The sequence below is a fragment of the Bufo bufo genome, chromosome 9, assembly GCF_905171765.1.
Source record: "Bufo bufo chromosome 9, aBufBuf1.1, whole genome shotgun sequence".
NCBI classification, from domain to species: Eukaryota; Metazoa; Chordata; class Amphibia; order Anura; family Bufonidae; genus Bufo; species Bufo bufo.
Window position 1 is genome coordinate 228,195,179 of NC_053397.1, and position 23,715 is coordinate 228,218,893.

The 23,715-nt window shown below is 53.4% G+C and overlaps 4 protein-coding genes and 1 long non-coding RNA gene across 40 annotated transcripts in view; 2 read left to right on the forward strand and 3 right to left on the reverse strand.

Moving 5' to 3' along the window:
• The window catches only part of CCDC24 (coiled-coil domain containing 24), a 54,664-nt gene extending 48,247 nt beyond the window's left edge, over positions 1–6,417 (reverse strand). The window contains exon 1 of the mRNA XM_040407964.1: positions 5,358–6,417. The gene's annotated coding sequence lies outside the window, so the exon portion shown is untranslated. The remainder of the gene's footprint in view (positions 1–5,357) is intronic.
• LOC120979300 lies at positions 1,056–2,573 on the reverse strand. 35 transcript variants are annotated; one of them, XM_040407975.1, is made up of 6 exons: positions 2,441–2,573; positions 2,262–2,406; positions 2,154–2,227; positions 1,916–2,119; positions 1,459–1,748; positions 1,056–1,427 (listed from the first exon to the last, which is right to left on the reverse strand). In XM_040407975.1, the coding sequence occupies exons 1-6, from the start codon at positions 2,466–2,468 to the stop codon at positions 1,191–1,193; spliced, it is 978 nt and encodes a 325-aa protein (XP_040263909.1). In that variant the 5' UTR covers positions 2,469–2,573; the 3' UTR covers positions 1,056–1,190. The 35 variants fall into 35 exon arrangements, with proteins under 35 accessions (XP_040263909.1, XP_040263908.1, XP_040263939.1 ...); XM_040407974.1 differs by having other exon boundaries at positions 1,916–2,014; positions 2,049–2,119; positions 2,154–2,406; positions 2,441–2,572; XM_040408005.1 differs by having other exon boundaries at positions 1,056–1,449; positions 1,484–1,520; positions 1,595–1,748; positions 2,154–2,440; positions 2,478–2,529.
• B4GALT2 (beta-1,4-galactosyltransferase 2) overlaps positions 1,234–23,715 on the reverse strand; it is a 69,707-nt gene continuing 47,225 nt past the window's right edge. Inside the window, exons 7-9 of one of the 2 annotated variants that reach the window (XM_040407967.1) lie at positions 21,402–23,674; positions 9,338–9,344; positions 1,234–1,244 (exon numbers count right to left, since the gene is read on the reverse strand). In XM_040407967.1, coding sequence (XP_040263901.1) covers positions 23,524–23,674 — 151 coding nt within the window. In that variant the 3' untranslated portion in view covers positions 1,234–1,244; positions 9,338–9,344; positions 21,402–23,523. Of the gene's footprint in view, positions 1,245–9,337; positions 9,345–21,029; positions 23,675–23,715 lie in introns of those variants that run through there. The other variant, XM_040407968.1, reaches the window with a different exon arrangement.
• On the forward strand, positions 2,558–18,369 carry LOC120979302 (von Willebrand factor C domain-containing protein 2-like). Its single transcript, XM_040408007.1, has 3 exons — positions 2,558–2,904; positions 14,093–14,222; positions 17,986–18,369. The coding sequence occupies exons 1-3, from the start codon at positions 2,584–2,586 to the stop codon at positions 18,168–18,170; spliced, it is 636 nt and encodes a 211-aa protein (XP_040263941.1). The 5' UTR covers positions 2,558–2,583; the 3' UTR covers positions 18,171–18,369.
• LOC120979303 lies at positions 18,555–20,934 on the forward strand. Its single transcript, XR_005774268.1, has 3 exons — positions 18,555–18,668; positions 18,934–19,513; positions 19,779–20,934. It is a non-coding gene; the product is annotated as an uncharacterized LOC120979303 (long non-coding RNA).

Below are 23,715 nucleotides of genomic sequence, written 5' to 3' on the forward strand. Positions count from 1 at the left end.
TCCATGTCCCCCATTATTTATACATACAGGTGTGGGGGCTGATCGCCGCGGTGTCGCTGGAGGTCCATGCCCCCATAATTCATACATACAGGTGTGGGGGCTGATCGCCGCAGTGTCGCTGGAGGTCCATGTCCCTCATTATTTATACATACAGGAGTGGGGGCTGATCGCCGCGGTGTCGCTGGAGGTCCATGCCCCCATAATTCATACATACAGGTGTGGGGGCTGATCGCCGCAGTGTCGCTGGAGGTCCATGTCCCCCATTATTTATACATACAGGAGTGGGGGCTGATCGCCGCGGTGTAGCTGGAGGTCCATGCCCCCATAATTTATACATACAGGTGTGGGGGCTGATCGCCGCGGAGTCTCTGGAGGTCCATGCCCCCATAATTCATACATACAGGTGTGGGGGCTGATCGCCGCAGTGTCGCTGGAGGTCCATGTCCCCCATTATTTATACATACAGGAGTGGGGGCTGATCGCCGCGGTGTAGCTGGAGGTCCATGCCCCCATAATTTATACATACAGGTGTGGGGGCTGATCGCCGCGGAGTCTCTGGAGGTCCATGCCCCCATAATTCATACATACAGGTGTGGGGGCTGATTGCCGCTGTGTCGCTGGAAGGTTTGTCACACATGTTGGCGGTTTCTTTGCAGGACAAGTTGGGGCGCTGGACTTCTCACAATCTGCCGGCAGCTCTTAAAGGAAAAGTTGCAGTTTTTAAAGAGCATTTCTTTCTGTGATCACCAAATCAAGCAAGCAATAAAGCCGCCATTACAGTCCCCCACACTGAATTTCACTCCCAACTTTCGGGTCTTGGAGTGCCGGAGGTTGCTGATCCCTGACAGATGGTAATCATGGGGTTAATTGAAACAAACTGGATCATTTGTTTCAAAGTTAAACAAGTTAAAGTAAAGTTAAATAAACTTCTGTGCTCAGGGGAGCTGGCCCTTTAAGTTAACCTAGTAATGCCAGATGCAGGCTGTTCTCTGAGGGGTATATTTGCCCCCTCCTCTGTAGAGCAGGGGGAGGAGGCGGTAGGAGGGGTAGGGGTATCAGATCACATGCTGAAGGCCAGCCCAGGAGACAGAGAAGAATGGGCTTGTAATGGGAACTCTGCCCACCCTCCTCATAAAGTGCAGCCGGCGGAGGGGGGCACAGCAGACCCCCGGACTCTCAGCTCAGACTTGTCATCTGCCAGGAATAGCAGCGTCTAGACTGCGGAGCGGAGGCCACAGGGGCATCTGATGGTCATTTATGTGATGTGCTGCAGGACAGGGGGCAACGTCTGATACCACCCCTATATACTGCGATACCACCGGCCAGCCTGGGTATACACCGAACCTGTGAGACCACCAAGACTGGGCATACACCGAACCTGTGAGACCACCACCAAGACTGGGCATACACCGAACCTGTGAGACCACCAAGACTGGGCATACACCAAACCTGTGAGACCACCAAGACTGGGCATACACCAAACCTGTGAGACCACCACCAAGACTGGGCATACACCGAACCTGTGAGACCACCACTAAGACTAGGCATACACCGAACCTGTGAGACCACCACTAAGACTGGGCATACACCAGACCTGTGAGACCACCACCAAGACTGGGCATACACCAAACCTGTGAGACCACCACCAAGACTGGGCATACACCAAACCTGTGAGACCACCAAGACTGGGCATACACCAAACCTGTGAGACCACCAAGACTGGGCATACACCAAACCTGTGAGACCACCAAGACTTGGCATACACCGGACCTGTGAGACCACCAAGACTTGGCATACACCGGACCTGTGAGACCGCCAAGACTGGGCATACACCGGACCTGTGAGACCACCAAGACTTGGCATACAGCGGACCTGTGAGACCACCAAGACTTGGCATACACTGAACCTGTGAGACCACCAGGACTGGGCATACACCGAACCTGTGAGACCACCACCAAGACTGGGCATACACCAAACCTGTGAGACCACCACCAAGACTGGGCATACACCGGACCTGTGAGACCACCAAGACTGTGCATACACCGCACCTGTGAGACCACCAAGACTGGGCATACACCAAACCTGTGAGACCACCCCCAAGACTGGGCATACACCGGACCTGTGAGACCACCAAGACTGTGCATACACCGCACCTGTGAGACCACCACCAAGACTGGGCATACACCGGACCTGTGAGACCACCACCAAGACTGGGCATACACCGGACCTGTGAGACCACCAAGACTGGGCATACACCGGACCTGTGAGACCACCACCAAGACTGGGCATACACCAAACCTGTGAGACCACCACCAAGACTGGGCATACACCGGACCTGTGAGACCACCACCAAGACTGGGCATACACCGGACCTGTGAGACCACCAAGACTGGGCATACACCGGACCTGTGAGACCACCAAGACTGGGCATACACCGGACCTGTGAGACCACCACCAAGACTGGGCATACACCGGACCTGTGAGACCACCAAGACTGGGCATACATTGCTCTTCTGAGCAGGAGGAAGAAGAAACGTTTCCTTTCTCTGCACTTGTCTGGTGGCAGCCTCCACTGAGGGCACCATGCCAGGCTGGAGGGCACAATCCTCACTGCTCTGCCTGCTGCTCCTTTCTCAGATGGGCCTGTCCCTGAACCCCCAGGTCAACACCTGTGAGGCCAATGGCAGCGTCTACTATGTTGGAGAGTGGTACTTTCTGGACTCCGATCACTGCACCCAGTGTGAGTGCACCCCGGAGGGCCCCACCTGTGCCAGGACCGAGTGCACCGCTCTGCCCCCCGCCTGCATGCACGTCAGCCACTACCCCACCGACTGCTGCCCGCGCTGCGAGAAGATCGGCTGCGAGTACCGAGGGGACGTGTATGAGCTCGGAGAGCACTTCCAGGTAGGTCGGTGTATCAGAGGGCGACCATCCGGGGGTCAGAACGAGCAGCGACCGTACGGCGAGCGACCAATCCTGCGTTCTGCATTGATGATGATCTTTCAGTTATCGTCCATCAGCAGCAGCGCGAACGAGCAAAATACTCAGCGATTGTCCTCGGAAAATGTCACTTACCGCCCGTGAATGATATCCGCCCCCGCCTGGCACCTACCTCTACATCATACACACTGTGTAGTGATGTCACCTCACCTCTGTAGTGATGTCACCGCGTCCGTGTAGTGATGTCACCTCACCTCTGTAGTGATGTCACCGCGTCCGTGTAGTGATGTCACCGCGTCCGTGTAGTGATGTCACCGCGTCCGTGTAGTGATGTCACCGCGTCCGTGTTTAGTGATGTCACCGCGCCTGTGTGTAGTGATGTGTTATGTCACCTCTGTAGTGATGTCACCGCGTCCGTGTAGTGATGTCACCTCACCTCTGTAGTGATGTCACCGCGTCCGTGTAGTGATGTCACCGCGTCCGTGTAGTGATGTCACCGCGTCTGTGTTTAGTGATGTCACCGCGTCCGTGTTTAGTAATGTCACCGCGCCTGTGTGTAGTGATGTCACCGCGCCTGTGTGTAGTGATGTCACCGCGCCTGTGTGTAGTGATGTCACCGCGCCTGTGTGTAGTGATGTCACCGCGCCTGTGTGTAGTGATGTCACCGCGCCTGTGTGTAGTGATGTCACCGCGCCTGTGTGTAGTAATGTCACCGCGCCTGTGTGTAGTAATGTCACCGCGCCTGTGTGTAGTAATGTCACCGCGCCTGTGTGTAGTGATGTCACCGCGCCTGTGTGCAGTAATGTCACCGCGCCTGTGTGCAGTAATGTCACCGCGCCTGTGTGTAGTAATGTCACCGCGCCTGTGTGTAGTGATGTCACCGCGCCTGTGTGTAGTGATGTCACCGCGCCTGTGTGTAGTAATGTCACCGCGCCTGTGTGCAGTAATGTCACCGCGCCTGTGTGTAGTGATGTCACCGCGCCTGTGTGTAGTGATGTCACCGCGCCTGTGTGTAGTGATGTCACCTCACCTCTGTAGTGATGTCACCGCGTCCGTGTAGTGATGTCACGACACCGCGTCCGTGTAGTGATGTCACCTCACCTCTGTAGTGATGTCACCGCGTCCGTGTAGTAATGTCATCGCGCCTGTGTGTAGTGATGTCACCGCGCCCGTGTGTAGTGATGTCACCGCGCCCGTGTGTAGTGATGTCACCGCGCCCGTGTGTAGTGATGTCACCGCGCCCGTGTGTAGTGATGTCACCGCGCCCGTGTGTAGTGATGTCACCGCGCCCGTGTGTAGTGATGTCACCGCGCCGGTGTGTAGTGATGTCACCGCGCCCGTGTGTAGTGATGTCACCGCGCCCGTGTGTAGTGATGTCACCGCGCCCGTGTGTAGTGATGTCACCGCGCCCGTGTGTAGTGATGTCACCGCGCCCGTGTGTAGTAATGTCACCGCGCCCGTGTGTAGTAATGTCACCGCGCCCGTGTGTAGTGATGTCACCGCGCCCGTGTGTAGTGATGTCACCGCGCCCGTGTGTAGTGATGTTACCGCGCCCGTGTGTAGTGATGTCATCGCGCCTGTGTGTAGTGATGTCACCGCGCCCGTGTGTAGTGATGTCACCGCGCCCGTGTGTAGTGATGTCACCGCGCCCGTGTGTAGTGATGTCACCGCGCCCGTGTGTAGTGATGTCACCGCGCCCGTGTGTAGTGATGTCACTGCGCCCGTGTGTAGTGATGTCACCTCACCTCTGTAGTGATGTCACCGCGTCCGTGTAGTGATGTCACGACACCGCGTCCGTGTAGTGATGTCACCTCACCTCTGTAGTGATGTCACCGCGTCCGTGTAGTAATGTCATCGCGCCTGTGTGTAGTGATGTCACCGCGCCCGTGTGTAGTGATGTCACCGCGCCCGTGTGTAGTGATGTCACCGCGCCCGTGTGTAGTGATGTCACCGCGCCCGTGTGTAGTGATGTCACCGCGCCCGTGTGTAGTGATGTCACCGCGCCCGTGTGTAGTGATGTCACCGCGCCCGTGTGTAGTGATGTCACCGCGCCCGTGTGTAGTGATGTCACCGCGCCCGTGTGTAGTGATGTCACCGCGCCCGTGTGTAGTAATGTCACCGCGCCCGTGTGTAGTGATGTCACTGCGCCCGTGTGTAGTGATGTCACCGCGCCCGTGTGTAGTGATGTTACCGCGCCCGTGTGTAGTGATGTCACCGCGCCCGTGTGTAGTAATGTCACCGCGCCCGTGTGCAGTAATCTCACCGCGCCTGTGTGTAGTGATGTCACCACGCCTGTGTCTAGTAATGTCACCGCGCCTGTGTGTAGTAATGTCACCGCGCCTGTGTGTAGTAATGTCACCGCGCCTGTGTGTAGTAATGTCACCGCGCCTGTGTGTAGTGATGTCACCTGCCCTCACCTGGGATGCTAGACACATGTAGGCCACAGATTATCTACAGATGCTCCTGGCCCTTGTGTTGACACATGATGGGGCCCGGTGGGGAGGTTGTTGTTGGGGCTTGTGGGGCCCCGGGGCGCTTGTATCTCTCCTGTAATGTGCTAACACAGCTGACTTGCACAATACAAATGGTTCCCATATGAGTCAATGAGCTGCAGGCATGCTACGGGTGAATGTACGGACGGGGGGCGAGGGGCGCATTCCGGGAAATCTATCTGTACTGGTGCATGCAGTGTAGAGACCCTGAGTCCAGGGATATATTGGGCCCCTACAGGACCTGATAGGTGGCCACAGGGGCCACTGCAACAGCAAACAAAATCCCATGACAGACTGTGTGTAAATTCCTCACCATTCCCACAGTTTGCAGTCAGTGAATGGGAACACACAGTCCTGCTCAATGTAGACAAGAGCCCAAAGTCCAGGACAGTGGGGACCGATGTCCAGCTCACAGTGGATTGTCTTCACTGACACACTGTAACAAACCCTCAGTTGTGTGAGCAGGTTCTGAATATAAAAAATGATTTTACTCACTGATAGCAAGCAGTAATATTGAAAGTTGCAGAAGGTTTTGTTATCTTACAGTTGTAGGCAGACCACTCCTGACAACCCACCTCCTACTGTTGAGGGATATAAATTATAGTAGTCAGGATGTGACTGGGGGCGAGGTCTCGGGGGGAGTTTGGCGCTTGCAGTGATCATGGATTTCCCTATTTACATCTGTCTCCAGAAAAGCTGGCCACGAAGAGCGGAGCGTCGCCCCTGGAGGGCGGAGCTAGTAAAGGTTCGCACTTTACGTGCACGTGTCACTCTGTGGGATCCATTCCGGATTTTGGTGCTGCTGGGAGTCGGGACACCATAACCCCTAGTTTTGCCAGGGAACTTCTGTTGTCATGTCTCCTGACTTAGACATGTGGTGGGAGGTTCTCTCCTCTCAGGCCTCAACTGTGCCTCCCTGGTCTGAGGGTGGAGATTGGGTGTGACCTCAGCGGTGTCAGGTGATCTGTGGAGGGACATGTAAACTTGGTCTTTACCCCCACTCACTGCTGCTGGTGAGTGGTTCCTCTGGTGGTTGACTCTGGTTCTGGATCTGCAGCTATCTGGTGAGTGGTTCCTCTGGTGGTTGACTCTGGTTCTGGATCTGCAGCTATCTGGTGAGTGGTTCCTCTGGTGGTTGACTCTGGTTCTGGATCTGCAGCTATCTGGTGAGTGGTTCCTCTGGTGGTTGACTCTGGTTCTGGATCTGCAGCTATCTGGTGAGTGGTTCCTCTGGTGGTTGACTCTGGTTCTGGATCTGCAGCTATCTGGTGAGTGGTTCCTCTGGTGGTTGACTCTGGTTCTGGATCTGGATCTGCAGCTATCTGGTGAGTGGTTCCTCTGGTGGTTGACTCTGGTTCTGGATCTGCAGCTATCTGGTGAGTGGTTCCTCTGGTGGTTGACTCTGGTTCTGGATCTGCAGCTATCTGGTGAGTGGTTCCTCTGGTGGTTGACTCTGGTTCTGGATCTGCAGCTATCTGGTGAGTGGTTCCTCTGGTGGTTGACTCTGGTTCTGGATCTGGATCTGCAGCTATCTGGTGAGTGGTTCCTCTGGTGGTTGACTCTGGTTCTGGATCTGCAGCTATCTGGTGAGTGGTTCCTCTGGTGGTTGACTCTGGTTCTGGATCTGCAGCTATCTGGTGAGTGGTTCCTCTGGTGGTTGACTCTGGTTCTGGATCTGCAGCTATCTGGTGAGTGGTTCTTCTGGTGGTTGACTCTGGTTCTGGTTGTCTTCTGGTTCTTGTGCCCTGGCTTACGTTTACTGACCATTCTCGTGTTTCCCTATTCACCATTGCATAGTGTCACGGTATTTACTTTTGGGGGTGCCCCGCCACCAGCCGCCCTGCTATTTGACACCTGGGAAGGGCTCTGCTGGAGGCGGGTGAAGAGTACCCGGTGTCATGGGGGGGAGTGGGGAACCCCCCCACCGTACAATGTAAAGCAGACGGACAAGCAACTAGGACAGAGACTGGGATGCGGGATCTAGTCACCTTCTATTGCATCGCTAATCCTCGCCCTAAGGGTACTTTCACACTTGCGGCAGAGGATTCCGGCGGGCAGTTCCATCGCCAAAACTGCCTGCCGGATCCGGCAATCCGGATGCAAACTGATGGCATTTGTCAGACGGATCTGGATGTGGATCCATCTGACAAATGCATTGAAATACCGGATCTGTCTCTCCGGTGTCATCCAGAAAAACGGATCCAGTATTACCGGAAAGCCGGGTTCCGTTTTGCCGGAACACTTAATGCCTGATCCAGCACTAATACACTTCAATGTAAATTAATGCCGGATCCGGCATTCCAGCAAGTGTTCAGTATTTTTGGCCGGAGAGAAAACTGCGGCATGCTGCGGTATTTTCCCTGTCCAAAAAACGTACAACGGAAATACGGAAACGGAATGCATATGGAGTAAATTCCATTTTTTTTGCGGACCCATGAAAATAAATGGTTCCGTATATGGAACGCAAAAAAATTAAAACATTTGTGTGCATGAGGCCTAACTCCTCACTGTATGAGCGGACCTGGATGGTAGAAAGGCTCCTACCCAGGAAACCTAGGAGTTGCCCTGATAATCCCTGAAATAAAAAAAGGGGATGAGACGACCTGTTCATCCCAGACATGACATGGATGAACAGGAGTCTCCACCGGCCTAGCTGCAAGGAAAAAGAGGAGACTGTATGCAGTAACTGGATTGGCAGGTAAGAGCCCCGAACAACGCACTTACCTGCCGCTGCAACCACGACGACTGGACCCCATGCAGATGTACTGGAACCCGTTGACCTCACAGGACACAGCACAAAACACAGACACGGAATCCAGCAAACCAGAAACTGCCTGGACCCCCATGCGGATAGGATGCATGGCGGCCCCAGCAGAGCTGCACACTGACTAGTGGTTACCCCTCCGGGGAACCCTGAGACCCCCTTCCAGAGGCACAGACAAACAAGGGGATGTCTAGCAACCATGCCGGGCAGTACACCAAACATACCAGACATAGAACACCAAACTAGACATAATAACAAATCCCCAAAACAAACCCACACCAAAAATAACAACAGGTAAGGTAGGGAACAAGGAGGAGAACATAGGGAGACATCGCTAAAGACCTTGATGTTCCACAAGGAGGCACTCATGGACAGGTGACACATCCAGATAGGAGCAATGCTCATACTCCTACAAAGGCAGACAAACTAACCTCCCGCTCACAACTCCAACATAAGAAGACCCATGAGGCCACACCCAGCTCCACCTTAACCCAGTATACACCAAAATGGGGAGGAACACCAGACTTAAAGGGGAAGTGTTAAAACAACACGTTGCCACCGACAACAAGCATGCACGGCACAAGTGTCATGGAGTTCTTACACTCCCCTTGAGCCATTCACAGCCTGCAGCATGTTATAGATCAGCCCCACCCACCAGGAGCCTCTATAGATAGAACCCCCCCCCACCCGATCCCCTAGAGATGGAAGCTCCCCACCATCAGCAGGAGACCCTATAGAAAATAACCAGAAGCCCCCACCAGTAGCAATGCAGATAACAGCCCATCCCAAGGAGCCCCTATAGATAGATGCTCCTCACCCCCCAGGAGCCGCTATAGATAACCACTCCAGGAACCCTCTAGATAGTAGACCCCCATCCCCACAAGCCCTTATAGATAACACCCAGGATCCCCTATAGATCCCAAACCAGGAGACCCTATAGATAACAAACCCCTTACACACACAAACACAGGAGCCCCTGTGGATATCAGTCCCACCCCCACAAGTCCCTACAAATAACCTCCCCATGAGCCCCTATAGATAGCAGCCCCCACCACCCAGGAGTCCTTATAGATAACCCCCACAGGATCCCCTATAGATAACAACCCCCCAGGAGCCCCTATTGATGGAAGCCCGTATAGACCTCCCCCCTCCCCAGGAGACCCTATAGATAACAACCCCACCCAGGAAACGGTATAGATTCCCCAAGAGCCCCTATTGATAGAAGCCTCCAACCCCCAGGAGCCCCTATAGATAACAACCCCCCAGGAGCCCCTATAGATAACAACCCCCTCATAAATACCTATAGATAGCAGCCCCCACCCTCCAGGAGTCCTTACAGATAACTCCCCATGAGCCCTATAGATTGCAGCCCCCCAGGAGCCATAGGCATGGTAGATTGTGAGCTCCTGGGGTCATGGATGATGGGAGTGATGATAATCTGTAGCACCACAGAATATGTGTGTCCTATACAAGTGCAACAGTAAATGCATACATAGTGGTACTGAGAGAGTGGAGGAGGGGCGTTGTCATGTACCTCGGGCCCCGCACGCTGATGGGGGGACTTTTCATGTTGTCATCGTGCCCGTCTATTTATAGAAACAATCAGATCCACAGTCCAAACTAAAACCAAATAAGGAAGCGGCCGGCGACTAACGATCTGCACGGAACGAAGCCAAAAACCTGGAAATGGGAGGGACACTGTTATGGGGGATCTGTGGATGGCACTGTTATGGAGGGGATCTGTGGATCACACTGTTATGGGGGATCTGTGGATGGCACTGTTATGGAGGGGATCTGTGGATCACACTGTTATGGGGGGATCTGTGGATGACACTATTATGGGGGATCTGTGGATGGCACTGTTATGGAGGGGGATATGTGGATGGCACTGTTATGGGGGATCTGTGGATGACACTGTTATGGGGGATCTGTTAATGGCACTGTTATGGAGGGGATCTGTGGATGGCACTGTTATGGAGAGGATCTGTGGATGTCACTGTTATGGGGGCTCTGTGGATGTCACTGTTATGGGGGCTCTGTGGATGTCACTGTTATGGGGGCGCTGTGGAGGTCACTGTTATGGGGGCGCTGTGGAGGTCACTGTTATGGGGGCTCTGTGGATGTCACTGTTATGGGGGCGCTGTGGATGTCACTGTTATGGGGGCGCTGTGGATGTCACTGTTATGGGGGCGCTGTGGATGTCACTGTTATGGGGGCACTGTGAATGTCACTGTTATGGGGGCGCTGTGGAGGTCACTGTTATGGGGGGCTCTGTGGATGTCACTGTTATGGGGGCGCTGTGGATGTCACTGTTATGGGGGCGCTGTGGATGTCACTGTTATGGGGGCACTGTGGATGTCACTGTTATGGGGGCACTGTGGATGTCACTGTTATGGGGGCGCTGTGGAGGTCACTGTTATGGGGGGCTCTGTAGAGGTCACTGTTATGGAGGCACTGTGGAGGTCACTGTTATGGGGGGCTCTGTAGAGGTAACTGTTATGGGGGGCTCTGTGGAGGTCACTGTTATGGAGGCACTGTGGAGGTCAATGTTATGGGGGGCTCTGTGGAGGTCACTGTTATGGAGGCACTGTGGAGGTCAATGTTATGGTGGGGCTCTGTAGAGGTCACTGTTATGGGGGCACTGTGGATGTCACTGTTATGGGGGCGCTGTGGAGGTCAATGTTATGGGGGGCTCTGTAGAGGTCACTGTTATGGGGGCACTGTGGATGTCACTGTTATGGTGGGGCTCTGTAGAGGTCACTGTTATGGGGGGCTCTGTAGAGGTCACTGTTATGGAGGCACTGTGGATGTCACTGTTATGGAGGCACTGTGGATGTCACTGTTATGGGGGCACTGTGGATGTCACTGTTATGGTGGGGCTCTGTAGAGGTCACTGTTATGGAGGCACTGTGGATGTCACTGTTATGGGGGGGCTCTGTAGAGGTCACTGTTATGGGGGCGCTGTGGAGGTCACTGTTATGGGGGGCTCTGTAGAGGTCACTGTTATGGAGGCACTGTGGATGTCACTGTTATGGGGGGCTCTGTAGAGGTCACTGTTATGGTGGGCTCTGTAGAGGTCACTGTTATGGAGGCGCTGTGGATGTCACTGTTATGGGGGCACTGTGGAGGTCACTGTTATGGGGGCGCTGTGGAGGTCACTGTTATGGGGGGGCTCTGTAGAGGTCACTGTTATGGAGGCACTGTGGATGTCACTGTTATGGGGGCGCTGTGGAGGTCACTGTTATGGGGGATCTGTAGAGGTCACTGTTATGGGAGGCTCTGTAGAGGTCACTGTTATGGAGGCACTGTGGATGTCACTGTTATGGGGGATCTGTAGAGGTCACTGTTATGGGAGGCTCTGTAGAGGTCACTGTTATGGAGGCACTGTGGATGTCACTGTTATGGGGGCGCTGTGGAGGTCACTGTTATGGGGGATCTGTGGATGTCACTGTTATGGGGGCGCTGTGGAGGTCACTGTTATGGGGGATCTGTGGATGTCACTGTTATGGGGGCGCTGTGGAGGTCACTGTTATGGGGGATCTGTGGAGGTCGCTGTTATGGAGGCGCTGTGGATGTCACAGTATGGGAGGAGGATGGGGCCAGGGAGGGGGATGAGTTCTAGGCAGGGAGATAGGGACCTAATGGGGGAATGAAAACCAGGCAGAAGAATAAGGACCATGCATAGGAATGACGACTATAAAGGGGGATAAGGACCAGGCAGCGGGATGAGGACTAGACAGGATAATAAGAACCAGATAAGAGGAGGACCAGGCAGGAGAATCAGGACCAGGCAGAAGGATAAGGACCGGGCAGGGGGATGGATACCAGGCAGGATGTTGAAGAGTAGGCAAGATGATGATGACCAGATGTGGGCCAGTATAGGGGATGAAGAACAGGCAGGAGGATGAAGACCAGGTAAGAGGATAAGGACCAGGCAGGGGAATGGGGATCAAGCAATGGGATATGGACCTGGTAGGAGGATGAGGACCATGCAGAAGGATAAGGATCAGACAGGGGGATGACATGACAACCAGATGGGGATAAAAACTAGGCCAGATGATGCCATGAGGTGACATCACAGCTCTCTATATATTTTATATTATACAAGAGGTGACTATAATATCGGTTATATTATACAGGAGGTGACATCACCGCTCTCCAGATATCAGTTATATTATACAGGAGGTGACATCACCGCTCTACGGATATCGGTTATATTATACAGGAGGTGACATCACCGCTCTCCAGATATCAGTTATATTATACAGGAGGTGACATCACCGCTCTGCAGATATCAGTTATATTATACAGGAGGTGACATCACCGCTCTCCAGATATCAGTTATATTATACAGGAGGTGACATCACCGCCCTCCAGCTATCAGTTATATTATACAGGAGATGACATCACCGCTCTCCAGATATCAGTTATATTATACAGGAGGTGACATCACCGCTCTCCTGATATCAGTTATATTATACAGGAGGTGACATCACCGCTCTCCAGATATCAGTTATATTATACAGGAGGTGACATCACCGCTCTCCAGATATCAGTTATATTATACAGGAGGTGACATCACCGCTCTCCAGATATCAGTTATACTATACAGGAGATGACATCACCGCCCTCCAGATATCAGTTATATTATACAGGAGGTGACATCACCGCTCTCCAGATATCAGGTTATATTATACAGGAGGTGACATCACCGCTCTCCGGATATCAGTTATATTATACAGGAGGTGACATCACCGCTCTCCAGATATCAGTTATATTATACAGGAGGTGACATCACCACCCTCCAGATATCAGTTATATTATACAGGAGGTGACATCACCGCTCTCCAGATATCAGTTATATTATACAGGAGGTGATATCACCGCTCTCCAGATATCAGTTATATTATACAGGAGGTGACATCACTGCCCTCCAGATATCAGTTATATTATACAGGAGGTGACATCACCGCTCTCCAGATATCAGTTATACTATACAGGAGATGACATCACCGCTCTCCAGATATCAGGTTATATTATACAGGAGGTGACATCACCGCTCTCCGGATATCAGTTATATTATACAGGAGGTGACATCACCGCTCTCCAGATATCAGTTATATTATACAGGAGGTGACATCACCGCTCTCCTGATATCAGTTATATTATACAGGAGGTGACATCACCGCTCTCCTGATATCAGTTATATTATACAGGAGGTGACATCACCGCTCTCCAGATATCAGTTATATTATACAGGAGGTGACATCACCGCTCTCCAGATATCAGTTATATTATACAGGAGGTGACATCACCGCTCTCCAGATATCAGTTATATTATACAGGAGGTGACATCACCGCTCTCCAGATATCAGTTATATTATACAGGAGGTGACATCACCGCTCTCCAGATATCAGTTATATTATACAGGAGGTGACATCACCGCTCTCCAGATATCAGTTATATTATACAGGAGGTGACATCACCGCTCTCCAGATATCAGTTATACTATACAGGAGGTGACATCACCGCTCTCCGGATATCAGTTATATTATACAGGAGGTGACATCACCGCTCTCCGGATATGTTATGTAAGTCCGGAGCATGGATTCATGTGATTGGATTCTCCTGGGCACTTGCACATAAGGCGGTGACATATTGATGGTTTGCAGACAGCTACACTTATAAAGAGAAGCTGCTGCAGGCCCTGGAGATGACATCACTGAGTGCAGCGCCACCTAGTGCTCATCCTGCTAATGACCGGTGGCTGTTTTTGTGCCTGGTATCGTACAGGCAGATATCGATGCAGGTTTTTCTAGCCCCTCAGTTGACGCCTCAGCCGCCCCCATCTGGTGACAGTCGTGTGGTCAATAATTGTCGTCTCTTGTCTTTCAGCCCTCGGAGTGCGAGCAGTGCACCTGTGACCTGGACGGAATCGCCCGCTGCCTCGTAGCCGACTGCGCCCCCCCACCATGTGTGAACCCGGTGTATGAGAAGGGAGAGTGCTGCCCCCGATGCAAAGATGGTCAGTATTAGAGGTCGGGGTCTCCAGACCCACATAGTGCAGCCAAGGGCGTAGCTAAAGGCTCAGGGGCCCTGGTGCAGTTCAGCGGTAAACAGAGAAGGCAGCGCTCGTACGAAAGATAAAGCGGACAACCCCTTTAAAGACGTACTTGGAAAACATTACACACAGCGCTACAGAACCTCCAGGGTCATACAGCGCCTCATACCTCTTACATCCAGGGTCATACAGCGCCCCATACCTCTTCCATCCAGCGATGTCTCCTCTGATGTAGGTGGTCTCTTTCCTCTTCTTCTCCTTCAGACCAGACCGCCATGATGACTTCTTTCATCTTACTTTCCTACTTTTCCATCATCCTCCCACCTTCTAAATACCCCATCCTGCCCCCCCCCCTAATACTGTGCTCCCTAATACCTTCCTGCAGAAACAGTGCCCCTGAAAATACTGGTACCCTTTAGACCTCTGTCAGACCCCATATCAGACCCCCTTTAGACCTCTGTCAGACTCCGCCCCAATATCAGACCTCAGATAAGACCCCCATTAGACCTCCAGACCCCCATATACGACCCTCATTAGACCTCCAGATCCCATTAGACCTCAGACCAGACCCCCATTTGACCTCCAAACTCCTATATCTGACCCCCATTAGACTTCTCTAGACCCCCAATCAATCAGACCCTTTAGGCTCCTGATCAGACCTCTTACCTCTCCTGCGGTGCCGCTCCTCTTCCGGTCAGGTTCTGGGCTCTCATCTTTTCTCAGGGCCCGCGCTGCAGTCACCTGCCCTCCTGCGGCGTCAGGTCAGAGTGCGCTCCGTGCGTCTTGACGCTGCAGGCAGCCAGGACACAGCAGCGCCGGCCCCGGGAAGAGTGAGCAGGAGGAGGGGTGAGTACTGGACAGCGCTCACACCGCTTCTCTCCTCCTCCTCCTCCTGCAGACTAGGGAGCGCTTTCATTATGCACTGCATCTTATAAAGGGACATATACAGCACCACCATGGGCCCCCCTGGCTTAGGGGCCCGGTTACAACTACGACTGCTGCGACCTCTATAGTTCCGCCAGTGAGTGCCGCACAATATACTGCCCCTCTGTGGTGGACGCCAGTAGCTGCTGCCATCTTCTGCCTCCTCCAGTTCTCTCTAAGGTGTGGAGCCGGGGGCGACGGCAGCTGAATTCCGGAGGCCATGTGCGGTCACTGAGAGCTCATTATGTACCCGGCCGGCGGCAGAGGGGGGCTCAGACGGCCCCCAGGGAAATCCTCCCCTGCGGATATACCAAGCGGTGATAGTGCTGCCTGAGCTGCTGCTGCGCTTCTTCCTTTTTCATTTGTATGGCAGTGGTATCGGGGAGGAGCATGGCCCTGTACACATGGAGTCCGCTCCCGGGGCGCAGCGTCGCGACATATTAGGGCGGCTTCCCACGGGTGAATCTGCCACAAAATCCGCGTCTTCTGCTGATGATTTGGAAGCAAAGGCTGAAATCGGCAATGCCACAGGAAAGCGGGCCCTAAGTCTGGGCGCGGTGATCACGCAGTGGAGACCCCCCAGTCACGCAGTGGAGACCCCCCAGTCACGCAGTGGAGACCCCCCCCAGTCAAGCAGTGGAGACCCCCCCAGTCACGCAGTGGAGACCCCCCCAGTCACGCAGTGGAGACCCCCCCAGTCACGCAGTGGAGACCCCCCCCCCACGCAGTGGAGACACCCCCCCCCACGCAGTGGAGACACCCCCCCCACGCAGTGGAGACACCCCCCCCTCATGCAGTGGAGACCCCCGCCACACAGTGGAGACCCCCCCCCAGTCACGCAGTGGAGACCCCCCCACGCAGTGGAGACACACACCCCCATGCAGTGGAGACCCCCCGCGCAGTGGAGATCCCCCCCACACAGTGGAGACACCCCCCCACGCAGTGAAGACACACACCCCCACGCAGTGGAGACCCCCCCCACGCAGTGAAGACACACACCCCCACGCAGTGGAGACACCCCCCCCTCATGCAGTGGAGACCCCCACCACACAGTGGAGACCCCCCCCAGTCACGCAGTGGAGACCCCCCCACGCAGTGGAGACCCCCCCCACGCAGTGGAGACACACCCCCCCATGCAGTGGAGACCCCCCGCGCAGTGGAGATCCCCCCCACACAGTGGAGACACCCCCCCACGCAGTGAAGACACACACCCCCACGCAGTGGAGACACCCCCCCCTCACGCAGTGGAGACCCCCCCCACGCAGTGAAGACACACACCCCCACGCAGTGGAGACACCCCCCCCTCATGCAGTGGAGACCCCCGCCACACAGTGGAGACCCCCCCCACGCAGTGAAGACACACACCCCCACACAGTGGAGACACCCCCCCACGCAGTGAAGACACACACCCCCACGCAGTGGAGACACCCCCCCCTCATGCAGTGGAGACCCCCCCACGCAGTGGAGACCCCCTCACGCAGTGGAGACCCCCCCCACGCAGTGGAGACACACCCCCCCATGCAGTGGAGATCCCCCCCACACAGTGGAGACACCCCCCCACGCAGTGAAGACACACACCCCCCACGCAGTGGAGACCCCCCCCACACAGTGGACACACACCCCCACGCAGTGGAGACACACACCCCCATGCAGTGGAGACACCCCCCCCCACGCAGTGAAGACCCCCCCCCCCACACAGTGGAGACCCCCCGCACAGTGGAGACCCCCCCCACACAGTGGAGACCCCCCCCCACACAGTGGAGACACACCCCCACGCTGTGGAGACCTCCCCCAGTCACGCAGTGGAGACCCCCCCCAGTCACGCAATCCTGTGATTGGCTGATGGAAGATTCTCAGCTTTTTTTTTTTTAGACCTTGGGGGATTTTACCACAAAACACATTCCAGGTTCTCCAACCCAGCGCGTTACAGCAATACATGCCTGCACAGCGCCACCTGCTGTTTGTTCTCCGCTGATTTCCCGTCCACCGCGCTGAGGTGGTCACACGCGCTCAGTATATATATTCAGCTCTGTCTTCTGTTAGAAGCTGCGCCAGTCACAGGAAAAGAGCGGCCCCTGACCTGTAATAGAGAGAGGTACAGCAGAGAGGACACAACCCCTGACCTGTAATAGAGAGAGGTACAGCAGAGAGGACACAACCCCTGACCTGTAATAGAGAGAGGTACAGCAGAGAGGACACAACCCCTGACCTGTAATAGAGAGAGGTACAGCAGAGAGCACACAACCCCTGACCTGTAATAGAGAGAGGTACAGCAGAGAGGACACAACCCCTGAGCTGTGACAGCAGAAAGGACTCCTGAACTGCTTTCCTTTCTCCCTTTCAAGATCTCTGCTTGCTCTCAGTGAATAAGAACACTAATTTACACCCAGAGGCAGTAACCCACACATAGCTGGTCCTGCTGTCAGCTGGGGGGTTGTTACACTTGTATCCAGTCTAAACAATGCTCTGTGAGCTCCAGACTGATACATTGTAGCAAACTCGCAGAGAAACTTGTGCATCTGGTGTGTTCAGCTCACAGAGCATTGGCTGGATTGGATACAATTGTAACAAACCCTCCCCTGACAGCAGGGCCAGCTATCTACTGTTCTACTGCCTCTGAATGTAAACAAGAGTGTTTTCATTCACTGACAGCAAGCAGAGATTTTGACAATGAGGAGGCTTGAACCTTTGGAGACATGAAGCTTTAGTTAACCCTTCTGATGCTGCTCATTAGAGTGGACACTGGTATAATATGACGGCAGCACTGTGCTATTATAACGGGTATAAATGTCGCCCATCACAGGTCCCAACTGCTACGCCGATGCGTCTCAGAGCCGGGTGATTCCCGCGGGGCAGTACGTGTGGGTGGACGCCTGCACCAAGTGTCGGTGTCACGATGGGCAGGACGTCGGCTACTGGGAAGGAAACCGCCTGGCCAAATGTGAGAAGACAAAGAACTGCAGTGCGGAGGAGGCACAGAACGTGTAGAGCCACGGGGCCCCCCAGTGTGGACACTGCCCCTCCCCCATAGTTATATCTGTAGCACTGTACGACATGGTGGCAGCTGAACACGGTCACCCCCAATTATACTACAACATGGTGTACCCAGCAATAATCTGTTCGGACAGAGCAGGGGCGGGGCTACAGACTCCTCATGGGTGGTGACATTGCACAACCGAAACAATGTTACTATAGAAAGCGATAATGCAACAACTGGTCGCCCCAATGTGATAATAACATGACAAATCCCCCCCGGTGTTATAATGAAACGACAAATATCCCCCCGTGTTATAATGGAACGACAAATATCCCCCCGTGTTATAATGGAACGACAAATCCCCCCCCGGTATTATAATTTAACAACAGACAGGTCGCCCCGGTGTTATAATGTAACGACAGGTCGCCCCGGTGTTATAATGTAACGACAGGTCGCCCCGGTGTTATAATGTAACGACAGGTCGCCCCGGTGTTATAATGTAACGACAGGTCGCCCCGCTGTTATAATGTAACGACAGGTCGCCCCGCTGTTATAATGTAACAACAAATCTTCCCCCCCGGTGTTATAATGTAACGACAGGTCGCCCCGGTGTTATAATGTAATGACAGGTCGCCCCGGTGTTATAATGTAACGACAGGTCGCCCCGCTGTTATAATGTAACGACAGGTCGCCCCGCTGTTATAATGTAACGACAGGTCGCCCCGGTGTTATAATGTAACGACAGGACGCCCCGGTGTTATAATGTAACGACAGGTCGCCCCGGTGTTATAATGTAACGACAGGTCGCCCCGGTGTTATAATGTAACGACAGGTCGCCCCGGTGTTATAATGTAACGACAGGTCGCCCCGGTGTTATAATGTAACGACAGGACGCCCCGGTGTTATAATGTAACGACAGGTCGCCCCGGTGTTATAATGTAACGACAGGTCGCCCCGGTGTTATAATGTAACGACAGGACGCCCCGGTGTTATAATGTAACGACAGGTCGCCCCGGTGTTATAATGTAACGACAGGTCGCCCCGGTGTTATAATGTAACGACAGGTCGCCCCGGTGTTATAATGTAACGACAGGTCGCCCCGGTGTTATAATGTAACGACAGGTCGCCCCGGTGTTATAATGTAACGACAGGTCGCCTCGGTGTTATAATGTAACGACAGGACGCCCCGGTGTTATAATGTAACGACAGGTCACACCGGTGTTATAATGTAACGACAGGTCGCCCCGGTGTTATAATGTAACGACAGGTCGCCCCGGTGTTATAATGTAACGACAGGTCGCCCCGGTGTTATAATGTAACGACAGGTCGCCCCGGTGTTATAATGTAACGACAGGTCGCCCCGCTGTTATAATGTAACAACAAATCTTCCCCCCCGGTGTTATAATGTAACGACAGGTCGCCCCGGTGTTATAATGTAATGACAGGTCGCCCCGGTGTTATAATGTAACGACAGGTCGCCCCGCTGTTATAATGTAACGACAGGTCGCCCCGCTGTTATAATGTAACGACAGGTCGCCCCGGTGTTATAATGTAACGACAGGACGCCCCGGTGTTATAATGTAACGACAGGACGCCCCGGTGTTATAATGTAACGACAGGTCGCCCCGGTGTTATAATGTAACGACAGGTCGCCCCGGTGTTATAATGTAACGACAGGACGCCCCGGTGTTATAATGTAACGACAGGTCGCCCCGGTGTTATAATGTAACGACAGGTCGCCCCGGTGTTATAATGTAACGACAGGACGCCCCGGTGTTATAATGTAACGACAGGACGCCCCGGTGTTATAATGTAACGACAGGTCGCCCCGGTGTTATAATGTAACGACAGGTCGCCCCGGTGTTATAATGTAACGACAGGTCGCCCCGGTGTTATAATGTAACGACAGGTCGCCCCGGTGTTATAATGTAACGACAGGTCGCCCCGGTGTTATAATGTAACGACAGGTCGCCCCGGTGTTATAATGTAACGACAGTACGCCCCGGTGTTATAATGTAACGACAGGTCGCCCCGGTGTTATAATGTAACGACAGGTCGCCCCGGTGTTATAATGTAACGACAGGTCGCCCCGGTGTTATAATGTAACGACAGGTCGCCCCGGTGTTATAATGTAACGACAGGTCGCCCCGGTGTTATAATGTAACGACAGGTCGCCCCGGTGTTATAATGTAACGACAGGTCGCCCCGGTGTTATAATGTAACGACAGGACGCCCCGGTGTTATAATGTAACGACAGGTCGCCCCGGTGTTATAATGTAACGACAGGTCGCCCCGGTGTTATAATGTAACGACAGGTCGCCCCGGTGTTATAATGTAACGACAGGTCGCCCCGGTGTTATAATGTAACGACAGGTCGCCCCGGTGTTATAATGTAACGACAGGACGCCCCGGTGTTATAATGTAATGACAGGACGCCCCGGTGTTATAATGTAACGACAGGACGCCCCGGTGTTATAATGTAATGACAGGTCGCCCCGGTGTTACAGTTGCAGCGATTGGTCACCGCGCGTAGGCGGCGGTGCAGACTGGCAATGCGATTACATTTATGGATGGTTCATCAGAATCTCTAGGTAACATTCTGCGCAGTCGCCCTGTACCGCTTCTCTAGGATAATGAGGGTGATAGTCTGCTGGAGTCAGCTGTAGGTCTCGGTAATGGAGGACGGTTGGCATGTTAGTTGGCGCCTCAGACGTACCGCCCCCTGGTGGCGGGACTGGAACACATAAGGACCTTACATTAAACTTGCTTCTTGTAGCCTCAGCCTTTGTCTCCTCATTTGGTCGCGTTCACACTGGGCGCCGCTGATCTCGGACCCTCAGAGTGGAAATAAGACTCGTCTCACCAAAGTTTCAACAATTATTTTATGAAAACTGTAAAGACGGAGATTACAAAAAGAATTACAAGAAGCATCCAAAGTGGACAGAGCTCCGCGGGCGCAGGCGCCAATGGAAGCCTCCCCCGACCACCTCCTGCGTCTGATACATTGTCTCGCTTTACGGCAGCTGTAAAGCAGGAGCACACCTCCACAGCGGTACGTCTCCTCGCCTGTGCCCCTCTCAGCATGCCGCAGACCGCTCCGATATCGCTGCTGGCGGATCTCATGAGACATTGTCACGAAGCAGCAGATCCGTCGTTTCTGCTGCTGAGATTGAGTCACGAGGGATAGAAAGAATATATCTGCACCCTGCCTGTACGTTATAACCTCATGACTCCGCCCACACGAGGCTTAGTACAGGACCTCGGAAGGGGCGAGTCACAGCTCACACCGCAATCTGCGTGTCCCGTTAGTACAATACTACCAGCAGCTCCAATACTGAGCGGCACATCACAGGTTAAATCTCCACCTCAAAACCAAGAACCCCTTACTAATCCCAACATGCCTTATGCTCCAGTCACATTCAGAGCTGCAATCAAAATTCTGCTATATACGCATCTATAGATGTGGGGTATCAACTAGGTGTGTGACCACAGGAGATGTATAGCAGCAGAATAGTGACTGCAGCTCTGGAGGTGACAGGAGTATAAGACATGATGTAACAGCAGAATTGTGATTGCAGCTCTGGGTGTGATTGGAGTATAAGACATGCTGTGACAATGGAATAGTGACTGCGGCTCTGGGTGTGACTGTATGACATGCTGTAACAGTGTGACTGCAGCTCTGGGTATGACAGGAGTATAAGACCTGATTTAACAGCAGGATTGTGACTGCAGCTCTGTATGTGGCTGGAGTAGAGACATGATGTAACAGCAGAATTGTGACTCCAGCTCTAGAGGTGACTGGAGTATAAGATGATGTAACAGCAGAATTGTGACTGCAGCTCTGGAGGTGACCAGAGTATAAGACATTGTGACTGCAGCTCTGGGTGTGATTGGATTATAGACCTGATTAATAGCAGAATTGTGACTGCAGCTCTGGAGGTGACTGGAGTATAAGACATGATGTAACATAAGAATTGTGACTGCAGCTCTGGGTGTGATTGGATTATAGACATGATTAATAGCAGAATTGTGACTGCAGCTCTGGAGGTGACCAGAGTATAAGACATGATGTAACGGAAGAATTAAGACTGCAGCTCTGGGTGTGATTGGATTATAGACATGATTAATAGCAGAATAGTGAATGCAGATCTGGAGGTGACCAGAGTATAAGACATGATGTAACAGAACAATTGTGACTGCAGCTTTGGGTGTGATTGGATTATAGACATGATTAATAGCAGAATTGTGACTGCAGCTCTGGAGGTGACTGGAGTATAAGACTTGATTAATAGCAGAATTGTGACTGCAGCTCTGGCGGTGACTGGAGTATAGGACACAATGTAACATCAGATTTGTCAGTGCAGCTCTGGATGTGAGTGGAGTACAGTCGGCCTTAGAGCTTTTTTTCTTCCTCTTTGATGTCAATGGGGAATGTGGCAGAATCCGCCTGAAAGAAGTAACGCCATTTCTCCGGTGCTGCGGAAACCCCGCGCCCGTGTGCTGAAGGCTGTTCATGTGAACACGGTCCAGAGGAGTGGCAGCCACATCCCCTCCGGGTGGTCACCTGACCTCGCACCGCCATCGGTGGTCTTCTTCCGTAAACGGTGGGCCTAGAATTGTCACCTGAATTCTCACTGAAAGCTACAAAACAGGCGATGTGGCCCCCGGCGGGCACTGGCCAGCAGTAGAGTCGCTATATGTGTCACATGCACGGGCGGCGGCGGCGCTCCGGGAATCTCATGCACGTCGCGTCTTTATATCAGATACAGAAAATTGTAAAAAAAATACTAAAAGAGCATGAAGATTGTGGCGGAGCAAAGGGAAGTATTAACTGCAGGAGACGCAGAGGGCAAAGGTCGGTGTCTGTCCCGTAACCCCGTCCGTAAGACGCTGCAGCCACCACGAACGACGCCTCCACCTGGACGGTCGCGTCTTCCCCTCCCCCGCTGCGGTAAGTCTACATTCCTCATGGGGCTGACTATTATGGGGAGGGATCACTAATCTTGCGGCCATTTTGGGGGCCCCAGAGTCATCCTGTGTAGATGGCGGCAGCCACGCGGTGCAATGCAGCAGATCATAGTGTGTGGTGCGTTCCAGCATAATAAACCGACAGAACTGTGAATGCAGCTCTGGATGTGACTGGAGTCATGAACAATTGCCCCATTTGGCAGCTTCCAAAAATAAAAAAAGCCCCCAGCATCCAGTGAGTGGGGGGCGGCCCTCCTGGGCAGATCACAGTAGATCCCGCTGGCGGCTGCTACAATCTCCTGGTGACGCCCTGTGAGCCGCGAGTGGTGACGGGGAGAAGCGGCGGCTGGGGGTCATTGTCCAAGTGCAGGGAAGCCCACCATCCTGTACAGGGCCCTACCCCCGCACCGGCCGTGGCGGGGGCTTCCCAATGTCCACTGTGATGTTTGTGTACATGGGGTATTTGGCAAAGTGCACAACCTGATAGCGCAGCGAGTTGATCCCGTCCTTCCTCATCGTCACCTTCGTGTTCTGGATCTTTGTGAACCTGGAACAAAAAACAGAAAGAATCTTAAAGTCGCCACCATC

Excerpts from the sequence above, each read along its gene's own strand:
- LOC120979300 (XM_040407969.1), bottom strand. The coding sequence starts at position 2,506 with ATGTATGCCCAGTCTTGGTGGTCTCACAG. Across the intron at positions 2,441-2,477 it reads CAGTCTTGGTGGTCTCACAG|GTCCGGTGTATGCCCAGTCT; the intron begins GTCCGGTGTATG and ends GTGGTCTCACAG. Across the intron at positions 2,120-2,153 it reads TCTTGGTGGTGGTCTCACAG|GTCCGGTGTATGCCCAGTCT; the intron begins GTGCGGTGTATG and ends GTGGTCTCACAG.
- LOC120979302 (XM_040408007.1), top strand. The coding sequence starts at position 2,584 with ATGCCAGGCTGGAGGGCACAATCCTCACTGCTCTGCCTGCTGCTCCTT. Across the intron at positions 2,905-14,092 it reads AGCTCGGAGAGCACTTCCAG|CCCTCGGAGTGCGAGCAGTG; the intron begins GTAGGTCGGTGT and ends CTTGTCTTTCAG. Across the intron at positions 14,223-17,985 it reads CTGCCCCCGATGCAAAGATG|GTCCCAACTGCTACGCCGAT; the intron begins GTCAGTATTAGA and ends CGCCCATCACAG.